Source organism: Odocoileus virginianus, chromosome 11, assembly GCF_023699985.2.
Source record: "Odocoileus virginianus isolate 20LAN1187 ecotype Illinois chromosome 11, Ovbor_1.2, whole genome shotgun sequence".
Classification (NCBI taxonomy): Eukaryota; Metazoa; Chordata; class Mammalia; order Artiodactyla; family Cervidae; genus Odocoileus; species Odocoileus virginianus.
Genome location: NC_069684.1, coordinates 71167860 through 71190570, shown reverse-complemented (window position 1 = coordinate 71190570; position 22711 = coordinate 71167860). Strand labels below are relative to the sequence as shown.

Below are 22711 nucleotides of genomic sequence, written 5' to 3'. Positions count from 1 at the left end.
CTAAATAAGACCAGAGGCAGCGAGAAGGGACCAACACAACAAAGAGGCATGATCAGCTCCGAGGCCAATTACCCAGCTGGGCCCAGGATGTTAAAGGATGCAAGAAGATTTGGCTTCAACTGCAGTTATCTAGGTGAGAACTTAATAGTAAGAGTGATGAAAAAGTGGAATATACTGGCATAGGAAGTTGAAGAATTAAAGAAAAAAAGCCTTTCTGAGAATTCAGAACCATGCTGCCTGGACGGAAAGGTTGGACTTAAATGTCTTTTCTGGATTCCACGGTGGTTTAAACGTGTATGAGGTCCTGCTGTGGAGTGGCCAGAGCGGGGGTTTCAGCGTGCTCCCGCCAAGGGAGACGGCGAAGCAGGGCTCGTGGCGCTTACCTCTCCGGACGTTGTTCCAGAGATGGTCTTTGCTGGCACACCTCTCAAATGCCTCTGGGAGCTTGACAGAGCCTGAGCAGATATACCAGAAGAGAATGCCAAAGGCGTAGACATCCACGGAATTATCATACTTCCCTGCAGTAAGAAAGGGTGACAAGTAGTGAGCAGGGAGGGAATCAACAGCATCACACTCACCTGCATCAGTGGAGGCCTTTTCACACTGTTTCTAGAGCCTTTACTATCCATTATCTCTTATAACAACCCTGTTAGAAAGGACACATTTATAATGCCCATTTTATAGTATGAAAAATTACAGCACTGGGAGAGCCAAAGATTAAGAAGAGAACCAAGACTAGAACTTGACAAAGGAGAAGGAAAATAGGCCTTTAATTTTAATGGGACTGTCAAAAAGATGAATCCTGAAAGGTCATGTTAGGGAAATAAAATTGGAAAATACAGGTGGGTAAACAGGTTGGAACCAGAACATTTTTACACATTTTAAACATAAAGCCAGATAGTCTGGATTCGGTGGGGAGAAGGGGTCATTTATGCTTTAGAGCAGGAGGTAACATAAAGAAAATATTTTAGAAAGATTACTTTTATAACAGTAGGATGAATTGCAGTAGAAACGAGCAAAGGACTTTAAATATGAAGTGGCCAAGATCAAATAATAGAAGTGGGAATAGAAATTTTTTAAAGTCAGGGAAAGAAAAATGGTGACTGCCTACTTCTTTTCGATGTGTGTAAAACTATAGCTGTCCAACTAACTCCTGATCCTTATGTTGCTGTTGCTCAGTCGTGTCTGACCCGTTGCGACCCCAGGGATTGTAACACGTCACGCTCCATGCGATTCTCTAGGCAAGATACCGGAGTGGGTTGCCATGGCCTTCTTCAGGGGATCTCCCTGACCCAGGGAGCAAACGCAACTCTTCTGCACTGGAAGGCAGATTCTGCACCACTGGGCCACCAGGGGAGCCCGAGCAGCTTCCTACTAGCTGTCTGTGTTACACGTGGCAGTGCATATGTCAGTGCAACTCTCTTTAATTCCTTCCATCCTCTCCTTCCCCTGCTGTGTCCACAAGTCCATCCTCTCATCTGCATCTCTATTCCTGCCCTTCAAACAGGTTCACAGTATCATTTTTCCAGATTCTGTAATATATGTGTTAACATACAATATCTGTTTCTGTATTTCTGACTTCACTCTATCAACACTTTATGATTAAATAATTGGCTGACTATGCCAGTTATGGCACTAACAGCCCAGGGAGACAGCCACAAGGTAGCTGGTGACTCTCATTTGTGACTGTCTTTCTTGCTCCTTTACCTCTTCACTTTTCTCCCTACTTGTCTTGCGTTTCTCCTGTTCTGGTTTCTCCCCCTGTACCAGAACTGCCAGTAGTACTTGAGGGTATTACTTAGTCCAAAGGGTAGCACTTGGTTAAAATACAGAGCTCTGCCCAAACCCACTCACCACCCTCCAGCTTACCTGTGAAAAGTTCAGGGGCCATATGGATTGGTGTCCCCACAATGCTGCCTGACATCATGGCCTCTGGCTTGCAGAATCCTAAGTCAGTGATCTTGGCACGGTTCTGCTTGTCCAACTGCCAACAAAGCAGGATGCCAGTCACCCTATGCCTCACCCTGCACACAGCGCTCAACTGCATACCCAAGCTCAGAAGCAGGCACTCACCTCACAGCAGTACTTAATCAGCTCTGCCTCCCATCTCCCTGTCTCCAGACTTACTCCTGTTACTTCTCCCCAGACTGTAAGCAACCTGATGCCAGGACCGTCTTTTTCATCTTTGTATCCCCAGCATACAGCATAGTGCTTAGCACGTATCAGGAGCTTAGCAAATGTTGGAAGAATGAATAAATGAAGGACACTAAGGAAAAGTATTTCAGTTCCTGATTATTCTCCTCTGACCTCCAGAACCCAGGGCAGAAAGTTGGTAAGTAAGAAGGTTGAGCTCCTCTGGTCAGCTGAGGGCTTTTATGACTCCCTCAAGTTTCCTTTCCTAAGGTCCAAGGCAATAAATCTATGTCTCAGAGGAATAAAGAAGCAGCTCTCTATATATATATAATGGAATATAAGTCAGCCATAAAAAAGAATGAAATGATGCCATTTGCAGTGACATGGATGGACCTAAAGATTATCAAAAGAAGAGAAGTCAGAGAAAGACAAATATAGGACACCACTTCTATGTGGAATCTAAAACATGATACAAATGAACTTATTTACAAAACAGAAGCAGACTCATAAACATGGAAAACAAACTTACAGCCACCAAAGGGGAAAGGGGTGGCAGAGGGATAAATTAGGAGTTTGGGATTGGCAGATATAAATTACTACATATAAAATAGATAATCAACAATGTTTATAGCACAGGGAACTATATTCAGTATCTTGTAATGGCATAAAATTGGTAAGAATATGATAAAAGAATACAGATATGTAGAACTAAATCACCTTGCTATATACCAGAAACTAACACAATGTTATAAATCTTTATGTAACTGTAACTGTGTTGTGCTTAGTCGTGTCCAACTCTTTATGACCCCATGAACTTCAGCCTGCCAGGCTTCTCTGTCCATGGAATTTCCCAGGCAAGAATACTGGAGTGGGTTGCCATTTCCTCCTCCAGGGGATCTTCCCAACCCAGGGATCAAATCCATTCCTCTTGTGTCTCCTGCATAGGCAGGTGGATTCTTTACCACTGAGCCACCAAGGAAGCCCCGATAATGGCATTTTAATTATGTGGAAGAATGTCTTTTCCTTAGAAGATACAGCTGAAGTATTTGGGAGCAAACTTGGTTGTTGTTTTTTTAATTAATTTAGCTGCTCCAGGCCTTAGCTGCGGCACTTGGGATCTTCAATCTTTGTTGTGACTGGATCCTGTTGTGCAGGATTTTTAGTTGCAACGTGAGAACTCTTAGCTGCAGTTATGTCAATCTAGTTCCCTGACCAGGGATCAAACCTGGGCCGCCTGCATTGGGAGCACAGAGTCTTGGCCAGGGATCATGAGGGAATTCCCTAGAAGCAGACCTTTATCTGCAATTTACTCTCATATAGTTCAGTAAAAAAGTGTGTGTACACATGCAGGTGACGAGAGCGAGAAAGAAACAAAGAGAGCCTACACTAGGAGAGTATGGATCTGGATAAGCAGCATGTGGGTCTTCATCACACCCCTTTTTAGCTTCTCTGGTAAGTTTAAATTTTCTCACCAGGGTTAGGAGAAAAAACCTTAAGCAATATAAGCTAGACCTATGACGCAATTCTTCCCTAAGCTGAAAGTCCAAGATACCATCCATCTGTTCTGCTGTGAACTGTTTTACTCTCACCCCAGGCTTTTCCTGTGAACAATTATTTTATGTGTGAAAGTCTTAGTCGCTCAGTCGTGTCTGACTCTTTGAGACCCTATGGACCGTAGCTAGTTAGGTTCCTCTGTCCGTGGAATTCTCCAGGCAAGAATACTGGAGTGGACAGCCATCCCCTCCTCGAGGGAATCTTCCCAACCTAGGGCTCAAACATAGGTCTCCTCCACGGCAGGCAGATTCTTTACTATCTGAGCCGCTAGGGAAGCCCTCATTCATGTGTACTTCCTTCCAAAGGTCACTTACATGCAGAGACAGGGAGTTATCTTGGCGAAACAGCTCTTACTTACCAGCACATTTTTCAGTTTGACATCACGGTGGACAAGCCCCTGGCTGTGCAGAAAGCGGATTCCCTCCACGACATCTAGGGCTATCTGCAAACGGGTCTCCAGGGCCAGCCCAGCCTTGGGGAGACAAAAGGGCTTATGTGTCACCAAGAGGACGACTCCTCAACCCCACTCACTTATACCGACTAAGAGTTCCTCTGTGAGGTACTGAGTGACTGCACACTAGGGTACCAGGCAGAGAAGCGGGTGAAAGCCAGGGACGAGAAAGGCAGGCAGGAGAGGGAAACAAAGGGAAGGCAAGGAAAGGCAAGCTGTAAGGCCAGAACACGTCTCCTGCAGGCAGCACTCAGGCAGCTGGATGATCCCCAAAGGTGACCTGGAGAGCCACAACTAAACACCTAAAGGCATGAGCTCATCTCTAACCTGAATAAACTCTAGAACTGCCTTAGAGGCTCAGAGTGAGTATTTCTAGGGCTCTCAGGCAGATTTACTTCCATTGTTTTGGAGGCCTAGTTAGTCCAGATTTGGTTTTATGGATTCAAATGCCAAAGTCATTCATGTTACTTGTAGCAAGGTTCCAATTTAGGGTCTTCTGAATTCTGGAGAATGTTATATCACTTATCCAAAAGCCCATATATGGTTCTCTAACCCACTTATGGAAAAGCATCTCAAGGTGCCGAGCCTAACTCCCCTGAAATGAAGAAAGAAAGCCACTTGGAGAGTCCTTTTCTTCATTTTATTGATTTCTCATGGCTCCTGCAAGCATTTCTAAAGATTCTTCTGTCTTACTTCTGAAAGCTTCCATATAAACTGGGAAAAGAGGCACCTGTGAGAAGAAACCTACAAGACACTCTGGGGTTAGCTTTTCTAGCTCCAGTGTAGAGGACAAACAAAAGAAACCTCTTTATTTCCCTCCTGTGGCCTGTTTTAGATGAGAGGAACTCAGCATTCAACTGAGAACATTTTACCTTCGTTCAAAATCTTTTGCTTCTCACTGTCTATAAAAGAATTTGAATTTTATGGAATTCTTAACAGTTTTGGTCTTTTATAATTTGTTCCCAACACTTCTTTGCATATCATTTCCCCTCTATTCCCCAAATGAACCACCTGCTCCAACACAGTCATAGTGTCTTTCACAAGTCCTGGGCACTATCCTACTTCTTCCCCTGGTTTAAGTTCTTCTTTTCAACATCTGCCCAAATTTTACCCACCAGGGTATTATCAAACTCAAATGGCACCTGTTGAAATGATCACTGACTACAATTTTTTTTCAAGTCTTAGCCAAAATAAATTTATATATATATATTTTTCCCCAATTATATGTTTTGATATCCTCTTATGTTGCTTAATACAAGGCCTTGTACAAAGTAACCACTAATAAATATTTGCTGACCAAAAAAAACTGGTTTAATTCACTGAGAACAAAAAAAAAGAAAGAATAGTAGAGTTATAGGAAGCTTTTCTGCTCCTCTGTGTAGTCTAGATTTTTATTATCACCACAATAGGTAAAAGTAGTGAATTGCAATATTCTAGATATAAAATGGGCCAAAAAACAACTTATGAGACATTTTTTAGGGTTTTGGAACTGAAGGTAATAAAGTTTGATTACTCCAAAAGTGAGGCTCTGAATCAGGAAGAAGGGAGGAAGGCCAGAAAGGAACCCGTGAATCTGGCTGCAAACTGGCCACTCCCTGTTGGCCCCCTCACCTTCAGCCCTGTGTAGAGGTCCCGGTGCAGCCGCTCCATGATGAGCAGCACGGCGATGCTGGAGCCACCACCGTAGCTGTAGTCGATGACAGAACCGTGCAGATCCACCAAGCGCTCGTGCTTTGGCAGAGACCTGGTGAGGAGCAGAGAGGGCTGGTCTAGAGCATCTTGGTGCTATCCTCGAGTAGCATGTCACCACGGGGGACCATGCTTAGTCCAGGCCCAGAGTAATGGCCCTCAGGAAAGAGAGTGCCAAGAGAATGGGCTCTCTAACAAGGACAAAGAATTATGGAATCTGAAAGTGGACAGGCCCTGAGGACTAAGGAAGAAAGGCAAACATAAGGATGTGTCTAAGAATTAGGATGGGGGGAAAGGGCAGGGAAAGGAGTAAAGGCCTTGAAGAGACCGAAATACTGGCCTACAGCATTGTGAGACACGGAATGGAGGGACAGGGCACACTGTATCTCTCAGTACAAAATTTATACGAGGTTTCTAGGTTCCTCTCTAGAAGAACTGCTCCCCCAGAGATGACTGAAAGCAGAACCTACCTCATGTAATGGAACTCCAAAGCAAGGTCATTCCAGTGCTTCTCATCTGGGGGGACAACTGACTTGAGGGCACAAGGGAAGTGCCCCCCCCAGTTGTCACACAGGTACACCACGCCGTACTGGCCCCGGCCCAGCTCCTGCCCCAGTTTAGGTTTACCTGTAAGGGACAGAGACAGAGATAAGGCAGGAAGGATGTGAACGTGCTGGGCAACTGACTCTTAATTAAGATTCTCAGATGCGGACCTGCGTAGAAGCAGGAAGTCATAACTATGCCAGGGGAAGAAATGTGGATGTTTTGTAAACCAGTAGTAACCTAACTGCTTTAATTTAAATAAACTTTGGTTGTGTTATTTGAACAATATAAACAGCAGGACCAAGCAGACTTCATCAGAAATTCAAAAATAGTAGATGTTTAGACAGCTTTGCAAGCTTTAGACAGTGGGATTCTCCGAGGTTGGACATGAGGATGTTAGGTATCCAGAAGCCTCCTCCAATTTACTAGGGAAAAAGTAAGGACTCACGATGCAGTAAGACATCCTGTAAAGAACGGCTTTCCAGCGAAAGGCGTGCCAGGCGGGGAGCATGATCTTTCCGAACCTTCAGCCATAGATCTTCAGTTTTCTCCAACCGGCCTGAGTGGCCAGCTTCCAGCTGGGACAGAAAAAGAAGAAAGAAATATGGCTTATCAGGTCCCCAGCTTTGGCTTCCTCACCTATTATAGGGATAACAATATCTACCTCATGAGGGTAACTGTGAGAATTAAGTAAGATGCATGTAACGCAACTCGGGGGTTGGCAGGCAGTGAGCACTCATTAAGTAGTAATTTTTTCCTCCTGGATGTATAATCACATCCACCCACCCTCCCCTCCACAAACATGTACACACATGCACCTGCACACCCACACCCTCCCCAAAAGGCACAAACAAATGTCACATAATTGCAAACTACTATGAAAGTTGGGGGCTTCCTGGCTGGCTCAGATGGTAAAGAAACTGCCTGTGGTGCAGGAGACCTGGGTTCTATAACTGGGTTGGGAAGATCCTCTGAAGGAGGGCATGGTGACCCACTCCAGTATTCTTGCCTGGAGAATCCCCTTGCCTGAGAATCCCCTGCAGTCCATGGGGCTGCAAAGAGTCGGACATGACTGAGTGACCAAGCACACACATGGAAGCTTAAATGCCATCCCTTTTTGTCACTCATTCCTAAAATACTACATAAATTTATATAAAATTCCTACCCTTTGATTTTCATTCCTCACTCAGTGAAGTGAGGAGAAATTAACTGAGTTTTCTCCATTCTCTCTAGAGTTAGAAAAATATCCACATGAAACATTTATTGATGAAACACCCTGTAACTTAGTATTATCCTCTAACACAACAGAAAGAAAATATACTGATGATTTTAAACAATTATACAGAGGGCAGTAGATAAAGCACTCCACAGCAGATGAGGCTCCTCTCTGCTTGATCCAGTTGTATCTCCTTTCCTACAGACTCACCTGCCGCAAGGAAGCTGCAAAGGCCTCGTGAGAACTGTTGAGCCGAGTCCTGAACTGGCTGCAAATGCTTTTGGCCAGCTTGGAGGCACTGAGGCTCTCGATGGCTTCCTGGGCCACCTTCCTCTTCCACTCCAGTGTGATGGCAGGTGGGCTCACCCAAGTGATGCGCTGGATGATCTGTCAGGACAGGGGTAGTGAGAACACTGAGGAGGGGAGACAGGAACCACTAGGAAGCACCCCTTCCTTGCGGGATTACCCATTCAGCATGCCAGGATCTTCAGACCAGAGCTGTATGAGGTCCAACAGTCCTCTCCAATTTCACCTACCTCAAAATCGGGGCTCAGTCCAATGGAAAGCATCAAAGAACACTAGGCTTGGAATGCATGTTCACAAATCCTCAATACATTACAATCAATACTGGGGGTGCCTGATAAATCCCTTTCTAAAGTCAGCAAATAATTCAATATAAGAACCAGACTGAATACCAGAAAATAAATTATACTCATGGTCTTTGGTAACAAAGCCTGGTTCTGAGAAAACACTTGGGTTGGGGAAAAGAAACATGAAAAAGCTAGAGAAGTAGAGTTTCATGGCTCCATAAAATATCATTTAGGTACATCACTTTTAAGAGTTAAAGGGGACATTTAATAATTATTTCAGAACAGGCATAAATCAGAACTTCCCCAGGCAGGAAAATCAGGAGCAATGGCCACCTATACTGACAGATATCAGTTTGTCTAGGACAGACATCCTAGACATTAGTTCCTGTTGGAGCGACCAAGATTCATTTGAGCCAATTGGGGCTGAAAAATATTTCCCTAAAAAACCTCTACCTGTTTGATTTGCTCCCACAGCATCCTTGTAACTGAGGACCCTGAGTGAAATGTGACTTCAACATGATAGGCAGCATTTAAGATCTGAAAAAGAATACACAATAAGAAAGTCAACATGCCCTGAGTAAAGTGGATAATTAAAAATGCAATAAATGATATTTATTTCAAGAACATGGTCCAGTTTCAAGGGTCCCAAATCTACCCCTCCATGTATGTACAGAGTCAAGGCACGGCGGTCACCTGTTTTGTGACCAGTGGGACCCCTCTGATTCATCTCCATCGTCTTGCTCACTGGCTGGGCTGCAACCTGACAGCTCAAAAGCACCCCCACAGACAGAGGTCGTGAGACAAGAAAACAAAATTCAAACTGCACTGGCATGAAGACTGAAAGGGAGATTCTTGGCTAACTTGAAGCTGGGTTCGTGGGTGGATTCTGTTTCCTGTGTTATCTGTGGCCAGCTCTTAACTACCCTCTGAGTACCTGTTTGAGATAATTACTGGTGATGTGAACAGAGACATCCTGAGACTTCTCCAGGCTCTGCAGACACCGTTCCAGGGTTCCAACGAAGCTCTCACGTAGGTAATCCACGGAGCTGATCAGCTTGTTAGCCACTGCTTGATTAAGCCGGGAAATGATGAGCTCCTGGATCTGTCGGATGCAGCATTTGATCTCTCTGGTGCCCACTGGCTCTCCATTTTCAGGGACAATGACATCTATGGAGGCACAGCAAAAAGCTAATTTGTTGTGAGGGGAATGGGCAGGTACACTGAATACTGTCGGACCCAGGGAGCTAGCATGCTGATTGTTACAAAACACACAAGGCTGACAAACTTGGACTCTCAGCATGAGGGGTCACGCAATCCTCAACCATTTAAGGCATCTAAGAATCCTGAAGGAGCACCTATGTACAGAATGAACCTATTGATTCTTTCAGCTCTTACATCACATTTACAGAAGGAGAGGAACAACATTTATTGAGTGCAAACTATCTGAAATGCACAGTATGTATTTTACATATCTAATCTAATTTAACCCTAACAACAATGTCAGAAGGGTATTACTGGTTATATTTGATACATCAGGAAAAAGCCTCAAAAAGAGAATAAACTGGGCACTGGAAGGGGATGGTAGAGTTAGGGAATAATATACCTAGCATTTGAACGCAAAGCTCATGAATTCCAAAGCCTCTAATCTTTGTACTATTTCACACTTCCCAGCATATTAATGAGAAAAATCCAAGAGTCAAGAATTCAATTCTAATCAACTATTGGAGAAATAAAAAGTAAAACTGGAAGGTTGTCATTGCTTCAAGGATATATAATGTGTATCTTTGCATTGGAAGTGCAGAGCCTGAACCTCTGGACGGCCAGGGAAGTCCTCATGCTGAGGTTTTGAAGCTGGTTCCCAAGAAGATGGTAACATCAATAACAGGGAACAGATAAAGAAGCAGTAAAGTGTGGAAATTATGAGTATGAGCTCAGGAATCAGACTGTCGAGATTCAAATTCTGCCTCTACTACTTAGTATCTCTGTGATCTTGAGCAAATTACTGAAGCTAACTGAGTCTTAATTCCCTCATCTAGAAAATGGCAATAAGCAGGACCCACCTATAGAGGCTGTTCTACTATGTTAAGAACTATGGATGGAAGTTCATGACATTGTATAGGAGGCAGTGATCAAGACCATCTCCAAGAAAAAGAAATGCAAAAAGGCAAAATGGTTGTCTGAGGAGGCCTAACAAATAGCTGAGCAAAGAAGAGAAGCAAAAGGCCAAGGAGAAAAAGAAAGATATACCCATCTGAATGCAGAGTTCCAAAAACAGCAAGGAGAGATAAGAAAGCCTTCCTCAGTGATCAATGAAAAGAAATGAGGAAAACAACAGAATGAGAAAGACTAGAGATCTTTTCAAGAAAATCAGAGCTACCAACGGAACCTTTCATACAAAGATGGGCACAATAAAGGACAGAAATGGTATGGACCTAACAGAAGCAGAAGATATTAAGAAGAGGTGGCAAGAATACACAGAAGAACTATTCGAAAAAGATCTTTATGACCCAGATAACCATAATGGTGTGATCACTCACCTAGAGCCAGGCATCCTGGAGTGCAAACTCAAGTGGGCCTTAGAAGCATCACTACGAACAAAGCTAGTGGAGGTGATGGAATTCCAGCTGAGCTATTTCAAGTCCCAAAAGACGGTGCCGTTAAAGTGCTGCACTCAATATGCCAGCAAATTTGGAAAACTCAACAATGGCCACAGGACTGGAAAAACTCAATTTTCATTCCAATTCCCAAGAAAGGCAATACCAAAGAATGTTCAAACTACCACACAACTGCACTCATCCCACACTCTAGCAAAGCAATGCTCAAAATTCTCCAAGCCAGGCTTCAACAGTACATGAAATGAGAACTTCCAGATGTTTAAGCTGGATTTAGAAAAGGCAGAGGAACCAGAGATCAAATTGCCAACATCCGCTGGATCATACAAAAAGCAAGAGAGTTCCAGAAAAACATCTAGTTCTGCTTTATTGATTATGCCAAAGCCTTTGACTGTGTGGATCACAACAAACTGTGGAAAACTCTTAAAGAGATGGGAATACCAGAAAACCTTACCTGCCTCCTGAGAAATCTGTATGCAGGTCAAGAAGCAACAGTTAGAACCAGACATGGAACAATGGACTGGTTTCAAATTGGGAAAGGAGTACGTCAAGGCTGTATACTGTCACCCTATTTATTTAACTTATATGCAGGGTACATCATAAGAAATACCAGGCTGGATGAAGCACAAGCTGGAATCAAGATTGCCGGGAGAAATATCAATAACCTCAGATATGCAGATGACATCACCCTTATGACAGAAAGTGAAGAGGAACTAAAGAGCCTCCTGATGGAAGTGAAAGAGGAGAGTGAAAAAGCTGGCTTAAAACTCAACATTCAGGGACTTCCCTGGTGGTCCAATGGCTGGGACTCTGCACTTCCACTGCAGTGGGCATGGGTTTGATTCCTGGTCAGGGAACTAAGATCCCACATATTGAGGTGTGGCAAAAAAAAAAAAAAAAAAATTAAAAAAAAAACCTCAACATTCCAAAAACTAAGATCATGACATCCAGTCCCATCACTTTATGGCAAACAGATGGGGAAACAATGGAAACAGTGACAGACTTCATTTTCTTGGGCTCCAAAATCACTGCAGATGGTGACTGGAGCCATGAAATTAAAAGACGCTTGCTCCTTGGAAAAAAAGCTGTGACCTATCTAGACAGCATATTAAAAAGCAGAGACATTACTTTGTCGGCAAAGGTCCATCTACTCAGAGCTATGGTTTTTTCAGTAATCGTGTATGGATGTGAGAATTGGACTATAAAGAAAGCTTAGCATCAAAGAATTGATGCTTTTCAACTGTGGTGTTGGAGAAGATTCTTGAGAATCCCTTGGACTGCAAGGAGATCCAACCAGTCAATCCTAAAGGAAATCAGTCCCTGAATATTCATTGGAAGGACTGATGCTGAAGGTCCAATATTTTGACCACTTGATGTGAAGAGCTGACTCACTGGAAAAGACCCTGATGCTGGGAAAGACTGAAGGCGGGAGGAGAAGGGGACGACAGAGGATGAGATGTTGGGATGGCAACACTGACTCAACGGACATGAGTTTGAGAAAGCTCTGGGAGTTGGTGCTGGACAGGGTGGCCTGGTATGCTGTAGTCCATGGGGTCAAAAAGAGTTGGACATGACTGAGCGACTGAACTGAACTGAGAGCTAATGTTCACGCAAGAGTCACTATACAAAGTCAGCAGCACCCAGACCTCAGACACCAAAAGACCTGACTAAGCATTTGGCCCAATTTTCTTAACAGTCATTCATGAAGAACAGGAATGCCAGGAAAGCTAAAACTGCTACTTTGGGAAATCCTTCTGAGTTACGTCTCAAGAGCACCCTGAAAAGAAAATGAGACCATGAGACACAAAACAGAACCAACACAGCAGCATGGGCCACGACAAAGGAGTCAGGACTAAAGCACGACTCAGCGACATTCTCAAGCAGCTCTTCTCCAGTCTTAGAGAGGCACGGGGATACAAATAGGTACCTGAGACTGAAGAGCAGTACTGGGATGAATTTATCAAACAGGAAGGAATGTTGGCAGACTTTTCAAGAAGACCTCTCAGAACAAGAGAGGCCAACTTTGCTCAGTGATTTTAGGTAGGCTGCTGCTAATAAGCCCCACCGAGGTAGGTTCCTTCGGGCTTCAGAACTGATGTACTCTACGCCAGCTGGAAAGGGTTCGAGGATGCCTAGTTCCTGCACCCTACCAAGCTCTCTAGGACCCACCTTTGAACTCCATGTTGGCGGCATCATCCAGAAGTTCCTCCTTCATGGTGTTAAGAGTCTCAACGATCATGTCCTTCATTTCCTCTTGCTTTCGGTTGGCAATATTCATCAGTGATTCATACAGCTCATTCTCCTTTTTTCGAGTGTATTCCAGACGTTTGGGTGTAATCTGCAGGTCCCGCTGCATGTCAAAGGCCTGGTTAATGAAGATGTCGAGGCAGCGGCAGTGCACCAGGTTCAGGGCCTTGGCTGCGTCCACCAGGCGGGTCTGTAGCACCTGGTGAGAAAACGTGTTCAGGTGTCTCAGCTTCTCACTGTGCTCCACCAGCATGCTCTGGGCTTTGGTGTCCTGGCCGGGGGCCGCACAGTTACAGCGGCTGCTGCTCAGATAGCCCAGGTCAGTCAGCTGGCGATGAAGTGGTGATCTTTCACTCTCTGTTCTTTCAGTGGAGGAGTCAATTATCTCCGAGCCCGGCTTCGGCACTTTGAAAAAGAATATGGGAAAGGAGAAATACTTTCGGATTTCCTGAAGCTCTTGCTCATCCCTCTCAGAGAGTTCATCTTTGTGGAGTGCATAGGTTATCACAGGCAAGAAATCATTCACCAAGTCACCCAGAACATCCACTGTGGGCCGGAGGCCTTGGCATGGTGCTACCACAATGTCCACTTCCTGGAAGGGGAAGGGGGTCATATCAGCACTTCAGGGTCAGAACCAGTCCTTGCCTCCCCAGAGTCCCACATTGAGACCAAAATGCAGATCTATGATGGGGCAGCTGGGCTTCAGTACATGCCCCAATCACTTGTCCCCCTCCTTCCTCAGTTATCAACACTCCCTGGTGCCACCTAAGCAGGCAGGCACTCATCAAGAGAGAGTGAAAAAACAAGTAAGTAGAAAGGATGGCAGTCCTTTCAGCCATTTTAGATAAAAAAAGAACCTGGAGTCCCTTTTGTTGCTTTGGAAACTGCCACTGATTCCCTCTGATGAAGAAAGAACTCTTAGACTGAGAGTGGATCTGCCTGGAACATTCCTCCCCTTCTTTCTAACCTGACTCATCCTCAACTTTCTAACTCCCATGCATCCTTTAAGTCTCAGTGTATACCCTGTGTCATACCCTTCTGGAGTCTTCCCTAATAGGAAATCCCTATTAGGGGAGCACTCTCTACTTCTCCTTCTCTTAATGGTCAATACACTTATATACTTATAATTTAAAAACAATTTTTTTTTCCAATTAGCTTATAAACTCTTTTGAGAGAGGGAACATGTCTATCTTTTTCACCCTGTAACTCCAGTGCCTGGTACAGAGTAAGTCCTTAACACTGCTGAATCAATCAATCAAGCAGCAAACTAAAGGTTAGATCTGTCAAACATTACCATCCTATTGTAAGAGTTGGCAAGCATCCCAAGGTCTCAGCCATCAGGTCTCAGGAATACCTTTATGCTCATGATCACTTGGTCTGGCAGAGACTAAGGTCTGCCTATCCAATATTTAACCTCTGCATCAATGGGAAGGCAATGTCTTTTATAGACACTGGGTGGCCAATAGTAGGTAGGACAACAAAAAGCTCTTCAAAGGGTTGACTCTGCTAGCAAGTACACCCTGTGGCCCTGCCCTTCTTGCCTGGAGCACAGATGTGACAGACAGACAGACTGGTCATCCTACAGCCCTTGGGCAGTCCTGAGAGAAGTCAGCCCTGAGGATGAGGAAGCAAAAAGAAAAGTGGGAGTTTGGATCTCTGACGACTATAGAGCTGCCACACCAGCTCTCAACTGCCTAGCTTTGGATGTATGTAAGGGGAAAATGTATTAACCTCTGTCTTGCTTAAGCAAACCCTTATTTTTCTGATTGTTACCTATGTTTGAACCCAATCATCACTGATACACCCAACTCCTAAACAGGTCATTTCCCTAGTTATTAGTTTCTGCTTATCATTCTACTTCTTCACTAAGGATCTCGACTCACTTAAGAGCATATATTTCCATCTATATGGGAATATGGAGGGAAATAAATTTTGCTCCTCGAAATCTCTGAAATTGCCTACTTTGCCTGGCACTCCAGACCTAAGCATTTATCTGGAGACTCATACCTATATTACCACTACAGGCACACCAACTCTGAAGTCTGCAGACTCAAAATCAATCCTTTGCAGAATTCTAAAATGTTTTAAAGAGTTTTCCTTTTTGATCTCTTTCTCCAGACAATGGAGAAAGGGCTGGGAAATGCCAGCTTATTGTTTCTTATACTGTGTGTAAGTGTGTGTATGTGCCTGTACTAAAGAACAGAGAGTGAGAGACAGCAAGCTCTTATTTCCACCAAAGCACAAAGGTCTCACCTTCTTCCTCAACAAAGAATTCATAAATCTTATTCTCAGGTAGGCCACAGAACTTTCATTTGACTAGCCATTTTGAACTCTCTAAAACTAAAACTGCTTTTAGGATCTCATCATTTGTAATTTGAGCAAACACTACATAATCTACTTGCTTTCTAGCCAAGCCTAGGCCAAGAAGAAATCTGCTATTCACCTGTACCTCAAACTGCATGGAATGTCTTCTGATTGGAAGACTAATCTGACACTCACTCTGCTATTCAAAACAAGCCCCCTTTCACTACCCTGAGTCACAATGCTGGAGTATGAATCATTTCATGAGGCACATTCAAAAAAGAGGGTAAGTAAGAACATTTAAGATTTAAAGTAGAGCATGTAATTGCCTAAATGCCAATATTCTAATTACATATAGTAATTATAGACTAGAAGAGAATTTCAAGAAATGAAAAGTTATAACAAGATAATTATGGGTGACAGTGGCTTTTAAAATATTTTAAAAATGGCTTCTGTCTTAAATATATCTTTTTAAAGATATAAATCAATCAAACTTAATATAGAAATATTAAGAGAAAAAAGTCTAAATATTCAAACGAAAGTAAGTGTTGTTAAGAAAGTTTTCAGGAAGAATTTTGCTGCTTGTTTATTTGATGTATTTTCTTAAAATTTTAAAGCAAATTTCCAGGTTTTTCTCAAAGGACCATTTTATGTGTGCAACAGAACTGTCGGCCAAAGCTACCAAGTACACTTATAGAACCAATATCCTTTGTAAAGGAGAGCTGACTTTATTTGCTCACAAATGCAGATTTATTTTTTTTTTAAAAAAGGATTCAGAGGATAGAGAAGATACATACACATATACACACAAACACATATACACCTATACATCACTGGTGGTTCAGATGGTAAAAAAATCTGTAATGCAGAAGGACCTGGGTTTGATCCATGGGACTGGAAGATCTCCCGGAGAAGGGAATGGCTACCCACTCCAGTATTCTTGCCCGGAGAATTACATGCACAGAGGAACCTGGTGGGCTACAGTTTATGGGGTCACAAAGAGTTGGATGACTGAGCAACTAACACTTTCACTATATAATATACATACACACACACACACACACACACACACACACACACACACACACACAGTGGATTTGGCCATTTAGAGCAACATGGATATACCTGGAGGGCATTGTGCTAAGTGAAATAGACACAGAAAGACAAATACTGTATGATATCACTTACATATGGCATCTAAGAAATAAAACAAGCTAGTGATTATAACAAAAAAGAAATAGACACACAGATACAAAGAAAAAACTAGTGGTTACCAGTGCAGACAAGGAAGGAGAGATGGGAAAGCTTGGGGTAGGGGATTATGAGGTACAAACTTCTGTGTATAAAATAAATAAGCTTCAGGGAATATAGCCCATATTTTATAATGATTATAAATAGAATATAACCTTTAAAAACTGTGAACCACTATGTTTATACCTATAACTTATATAATACATCAGCTATACATCAAGTTTCAAAAATTCCCCTAAAATGAACTCTGATGGTAGATACTGCCTGGTGCATTGGCACCTAGAAAGTATCTAGTCCTAAATATATCTTGTATAAACAAAAATGGATAGAAAACAATTCCATGCTCTCTCTTCTCCATTCCCCAGTTAATTAATTTGTGTAGTCGGTCTCACTGTTCTGACTATCTTGACTGTTGGAACACAGGCAAAATAGAGCTGCTGGCTGAGACCCTGGCATCAGTACAAACTAGACTGGAATGTGATACGTGATTCTGCAATACTCACGGCAAAGGGATGACTCATGCCTGACGGTTATAAACAAAAAGGGAAGCCGCACTGTCTCCTGGAAACAGGGAGTGAAAAAAAATTCACAGAGAGGATGAGCCCTTTCTTGGCCCATGTGTTATGGCCACCTGAGAGGGAGGACTGACCTCAGGCTATTTCATGGAAGGCTGTACTCCTTCCTGGCACTTAGACAGTGTTTGCACTTACTGAGCATTCAATAAACAAATGTGCAATTACTGGATGAATAAATGATGCCTATACTGTTTGCTCAAAACCATTTTCAATCATCATATGTAAAACTGTCTATTTTTTAACCCATATCTCACACATTTATCTGGAACTGCTGTTTGCGTCTACTCCAAGAATGAAGCAGTGAGGAAACATTTTGCTCTGAAATCAGTCAAAGAAGAAGAATCCAGAGAATCAGAAGAGTATGCCATAATTCCCATTTTGAGTCACAGAAAATTCCTAAAGAGGTATCTTTTTTATAATGTATCTGCACAAATCTGTGGAATCTACAGAAGCTGATGTATTACCATCAATTCTCTAGGCAAGATTAAGAGAATGTAATAAAAAAGCAGACTGCTGCTCTGCAAACACCAGAATTTTCCTCTTTCGTTGTTTTTTTTTAATATAAAATGACACTATCTTAAGTGCCAAGAAGAAATGGTTTTATCACTGAAGCCTGACCACTTCCTAAAAATACTGGCTCTGATTGGTGAGGACTTTTACTCTATGACTCACAGCACATTACACCCTCAGCGATAGCTAAGGATGGTCGTCTTAACCAACAGTTCAAACAGAAGACAATCACACACTCAGATAGGTCATAAACGTCTTTGTTTTCTCTACAGTTCCACAACCTCATTCCATCACACAGAAAAGAAGCACATAACTATATAGTCCTACCCTTTGCTCAACAACGGACACATCCTGGACTCCAATCCTTGTCTCCATATTCTACCGACCATCACCATCAATTCGCCTCCCATGCCCACTCGCACAGAACAATGGGAGGTTTTCCCCATTTTACACAGGGTTGATTCTCCCTCATTTGTGTACAGTTCTCTGAAATCACTATCACTCTTAAATGTCAATTATACAGTAAGGCAAATACATCCCTCATGGTGTTGCAGAGTCAGACACCACTGAGCACACACAGTCCACGCATGCTCCCTCTTCCTGTTACACTGTAGAAAATATCTCGACTCTTGATTTGAGCACTCTCCAGTGTGGAGCTGTGACTCAGCTGCTTTCTAGAATATAACAGGCCACAAGCAGCTGTGCCAACCCAGGGCTTCACCCCAGCAGTCAGCATAAAATGGATACTAGCTCATCTCCCTAGCCAGTAAAAGTAGGGAGTGGTAACTCACAGACCAGAACAAGACTTGAGAAAAACCATAATCCCAACCAAAGCCCTCAACTAGCCACAGAAAGCATGAGACCATTATGCTAAAAGCGGAAGTGAGTTACGATCCCAAGCACATCAAAGCAAAGGCTTTAGATCTGCATCTCAGCTCACAAGCATGAAGCCCTTAAGGATCAAAACTACCTGATTTCACATTGTGATGATCAGGTAACACACAAGTTGACAAGAGGGTACTCAATAGCCTCCATGCATTCTACTGTGTGGATATTCAAACATCCAGGTACCCACAGATACAAAATTAGGAATGTGAATTCTCTCACCATTGACTAGACTCATCAAGAAAGACAACAGAAGAATGGAGAAGAAAGAAAGAAACGTTCTGAAGAAAGTTAAAGGTTACCTTTTAACTTTATAACTTTAACTTCTTTATTTTTTTTACCTTTATAACATCTCTCTCTTCTTTCATTTTATTACAAAAGTACTTCATAATAATTATGAAGAACTTTGCTTCTAAACGGAGCAGAATAATAAGTCTAAGTAAGCAGGAACCAGAAGGACTTAAGTTTCACAATGGAAGGAGTTCCAGTATGGATGGCTGTCAGGGAACGGATGGGTGGCTGAGAGAGGAGGAAATCCTCTTTTCAAGGACACTGATTAATTCATTCAAATGGAGGCTTACTAAGGGCCAGACACTGTGCTAGATGCTTTACACCTAGTCTTTCATTTAGGCTTCACACCAGCCCTAAAACACACAGATTACTACTTCTGTTTTATAAATGGGGGATGCCCTAGCACCACAGTCACACAGTTAAGTAACCAAGCCAGGATGTAAATCCAGGCTCACCTGACTACAAAGACCATGTATAAACAGTGACTGAAGGTCCACTGTGTCAGGAATTGTCTGGCCTGATGTTAGGAAAGTTCTGAGAGAAGAATAAAGGATGGACAAGATGATTTCAGAGACCCCAACAGTCCTAGCTTTCTGTGTTAAAAGTATATGTTGGCTACAAGTAAAAACCCCTGCTCTGCTCAAAAAAGGAAGATTAAGACCATAATCTCTGCCAGATTTTCTTCCAAAGAGCTAACCTTGGAAGGCCAAAAGTGAACAAGTGGTGGTGAACTGAGAAAATAGCCCTGTAAGCTAGTCTTTTTAAGAGGGATCAAGGCTACTAGAGCTTGACTTTAAAAAGAATCATGCCTCTAAAGCATACATATCCTTAATAGGTAAATTAACCTATAGTAAGTATTACCAGGTTTCTTAGCAAAGAGCAATGTGTTGGTTATATTTCACTATGTATGTTAGTGTGTGTTAGGGGAAAAGCAGAGAGATGCTGAATTCAAAGAGCACAGAATTACTGCCTAGAAGGAACTTACATTCAGCATTTGCCTGAACTTCCCATATCCTTTTTTAACACATCACTTTTAGTTCCCCTTTCTTTTTGCCCCATAAAATAATGGTTTCTTTATTTTAATGTATATTTTTAGAATAGCATTTTTTATTTCTCTTACACATATTACTCCAACTTTGTTTTTTCTCCCTTGGAAATGGCCATCTTTGACCTAATTCCATATACTCTCTTTTCCAAAAGTATCTGCTTACCGTCAGATAAAAGACTATCACCCAAACTTCTTTCATGTTTTACCAGTCAATTGTTACCTTTCAATCTAGATACATTCCACAGAAGACATGGTATCTAACTTAAAAGTAACACTTAACAAATTTAGTGTCATAAGGCACCAAAACAAATGCCAAAAATTAAACAAAAATTGAAAGAAGACAGTTTTCTAGTAATAATGTTTAATAAATTTGGGGGTTTAAATTTTGAATAAAATTATAATTTTTACTTTGATTTGGGGTTGTGAAAGTATTAACTGCTGAGAAATTAAAAAAAAAAACAGTGTCTGTATGGATCAGTGGGACAGAACAGAGAGCTTAGAAACAGACCCACACCCCTATGGTCAATTAATCTCCAACAAAGGAAGCAAGACATACAATATGGAGAAAGACTGTCTCTTCAGCAAGTAGTGTCCGGAAAGTTCGTAAGTCAGTATCCCAAGGCAATAGAAATAAAACCATAAATAAACAAATGGGACCTAATCAAACCTATAAGCTTTTTTACAGCAAAATGAAAAGAATAATCAATATGAATTTCAATAATCAAAATGAAAAGACAATCTACAGACTGAGAGAAATATTTGCAAATGATGTGACTGACAAGGGTTTAATTTCCAAAATACACATATAGCTCACGTAACTCAATAACCAAAAAAACAAACGACCCAATCAAAAAATGAGAAGACCTAAATACAGATTTCTCTAAAGAAGACATATAGATGGCCAATAGACACATGAAAAGATGCTCAACGTCACTATTAGAGAGTGCAAATCAAAACTATAAGGAGATGACAGAAGAATGGCTAAAGAAGATATGGTACACATATACAATGGAGTATCACTCAGCCATAAGAAAGAACAAAATAATGCTGTGGGCAGCAGCATAGATGGACCTAGAGACTGTCATACGAGTGAGGTCAGGCAGGCAGAGAAAGACAAGTATCACAGGTACTGCTTATGTGTGGGATCTAAACAACACTGGTACAAATACTTATTTACAGAATGAAATGGAGTCACAGATGTGGAAAGCAAACCTAGGAGTGCCAGAGAGGAACGGCGGGGGAGGGACACAGTGAGCGGCTGTGACTGACACAGACCGCTGTGTGTGAGAGACACTAATCGGGACCCACTGTCACAGCACAGGGGACTCCACTCAAACTCTCCAGGGGTCCATACGGGAGAAGAGTCTAAAAGAGGGGCTGTATGTATCGCTGATGCACTCTGCTGTACCCCAAAACTAATACATCATTATACACCACCTACATGCCACCAAAAGTGTTTTTAAAAATAGATTACAACAGCAGAATAAAACTACAGTGAGGTACCACCACACACCAGTCAGAAGTGCCATCACTAAAAACTCTACAAATAACAAATGGTGAAGAGGGTGTGGAGAAGCCTCCTACACTGTTGGTAGGAATGTAAATCAGTATAGCCACTATGGAGAACAGTATGGAAGTCCCTTAAAAAACCAAAAATAGAGTTGCCCTATGGTTCAGCAGTCCCACTCCTGGGCATGTATCCAGAGAAAACTATATTTGAAAAGACAGAGGCATCCTAACGTTCACAGCAGCACTATTTGCAACAGCCAAGACATGGGAGCAACCTAAATGTCCATCCACAGACGAAAGGGTATGTGTGGCATACATAGACAATGTACACTTCTACTCAGCCATAAAAAGAATGGAATAAACGGATAACCAGCTCAGGTTGGGTACATGAGACAAGTGCTCGGGCCTGGTGCACTGGGAAAACCCAGAGGGATCGGGTGGAGAGGGAGGTGGGAGGGGGGAATGGGATGGGGAATACATGTAAATCCATGGCTAATTCATATCAATGTATAACAAAAACTACTGTAATGATGTAAAGTAATTAGCCTCCAACTAATAAAAATTAAAAAAAAAAAAAAAGAATGGAATAATGCCATTTGCACCAACATGGATGGAGCTAGAGATTATCACACCAAGTGAAATAAATCAGAAAGAGAAAGAAAAATGCCATATGATGTCACTTATATGTAGAATCCAGATATGATACAGATAAACTTACTTACGAAACATAAACAGACTCACAGACAAAGAAAACAAACTTCTGGTCACCAAAGAGGAAAGTGGGTGAGGAGGAATAAACTAAGAAAGAGTCTGGGATTAGCAGATACAAACTATTATACATAAAACAGAGAAACAATAGGCTGCTACTGTATAGCACCGAGAACTACATGCCACCTCCTGCATAAACCATAATGGAAAAGAGTTTGAGAAAGAACATATATACAGACACACACACACATACATGCATACAAGACTGAATCACTCTGCTGTACAACACTGCAAATCAACTAAAAAATTATATATCAAATAAAACAACTTCTAATTTTTAAAGATTAAAAAGTAAAAATATCAATGTCACTATGAAATGACAAATGGATTGATTACTTCCACTGATGGCTACTGAGGGTTATAAAGAGAAATTTAACTATTTCAACTCATTAGAGTTCAAAGTAGCAAAGAAAAAAAATAAGTTTATTTGCAAGTCATTAGACCTTTCTTGGAAATATCAGTCTACTGAAGTTCCCTGAAATACCCCTTCCCAGACATCACCAGGAGCCGGTCACCGTGACAGCATGCGGCAGCCTCG

At 42.2% G+C, this 22711-nt stretch overlaps 1 protein-coding gene across 4 annotated transcripts in view; it reads right to left on the bottom strand.

Annotated features, from left to right (window-relative positions):
* The window catches only part of DSTYK (dual serine/threonine and tyrosine protein kinase), a 78705-nt gene that overhangs the window by 30416 nt on the left and 25578 nt on the right, over window positions 1-22711 (bottom strand). For all 4 annotated transcript variants that reach the window (XR_011490439.1, XM_020891693.2, XM_020891690.2 and 1 more), the window contains exons 3-12: window positions 12958-13627; window positions 9111-9343; window positions 8630-8713; window positions 7797-7973; window positions 6819-6948; window positions 6298-6454; window positions 5750-5882; window positions 4046-4159; window positions 1870-1984; window positions 384-518 (exon numbers count right to left, since the gene is read on the bottom strand). Coding sequence is in view for 3 of the 4 variants with exons in the window: in XM_020891693.2 (XP_020747352.1) it covers window positions 384-518; window positions 1870-1984; window positions 4046-4159; window positions 5750-5882; window positions 6298-6454; window positions 6819-6948; window positions 7797-7973; window positions 8630-8713; window positions 9111-9343; window positions 12958-13627 (1948 nt within the window). In the remaining variant the exon portion in view is untranslated. The remainder of the gene's footprint in view (window positions 1-383; window positions 519-1869; window positions 1985-4045; window positions 4160-5749; window positions 5883-6297; window positions 6455-6818; window positions 6949-7796; window positions 7974-8629; window positions 8714-9110; window positions 9344-12957; window positions 13628-22711) is intronic.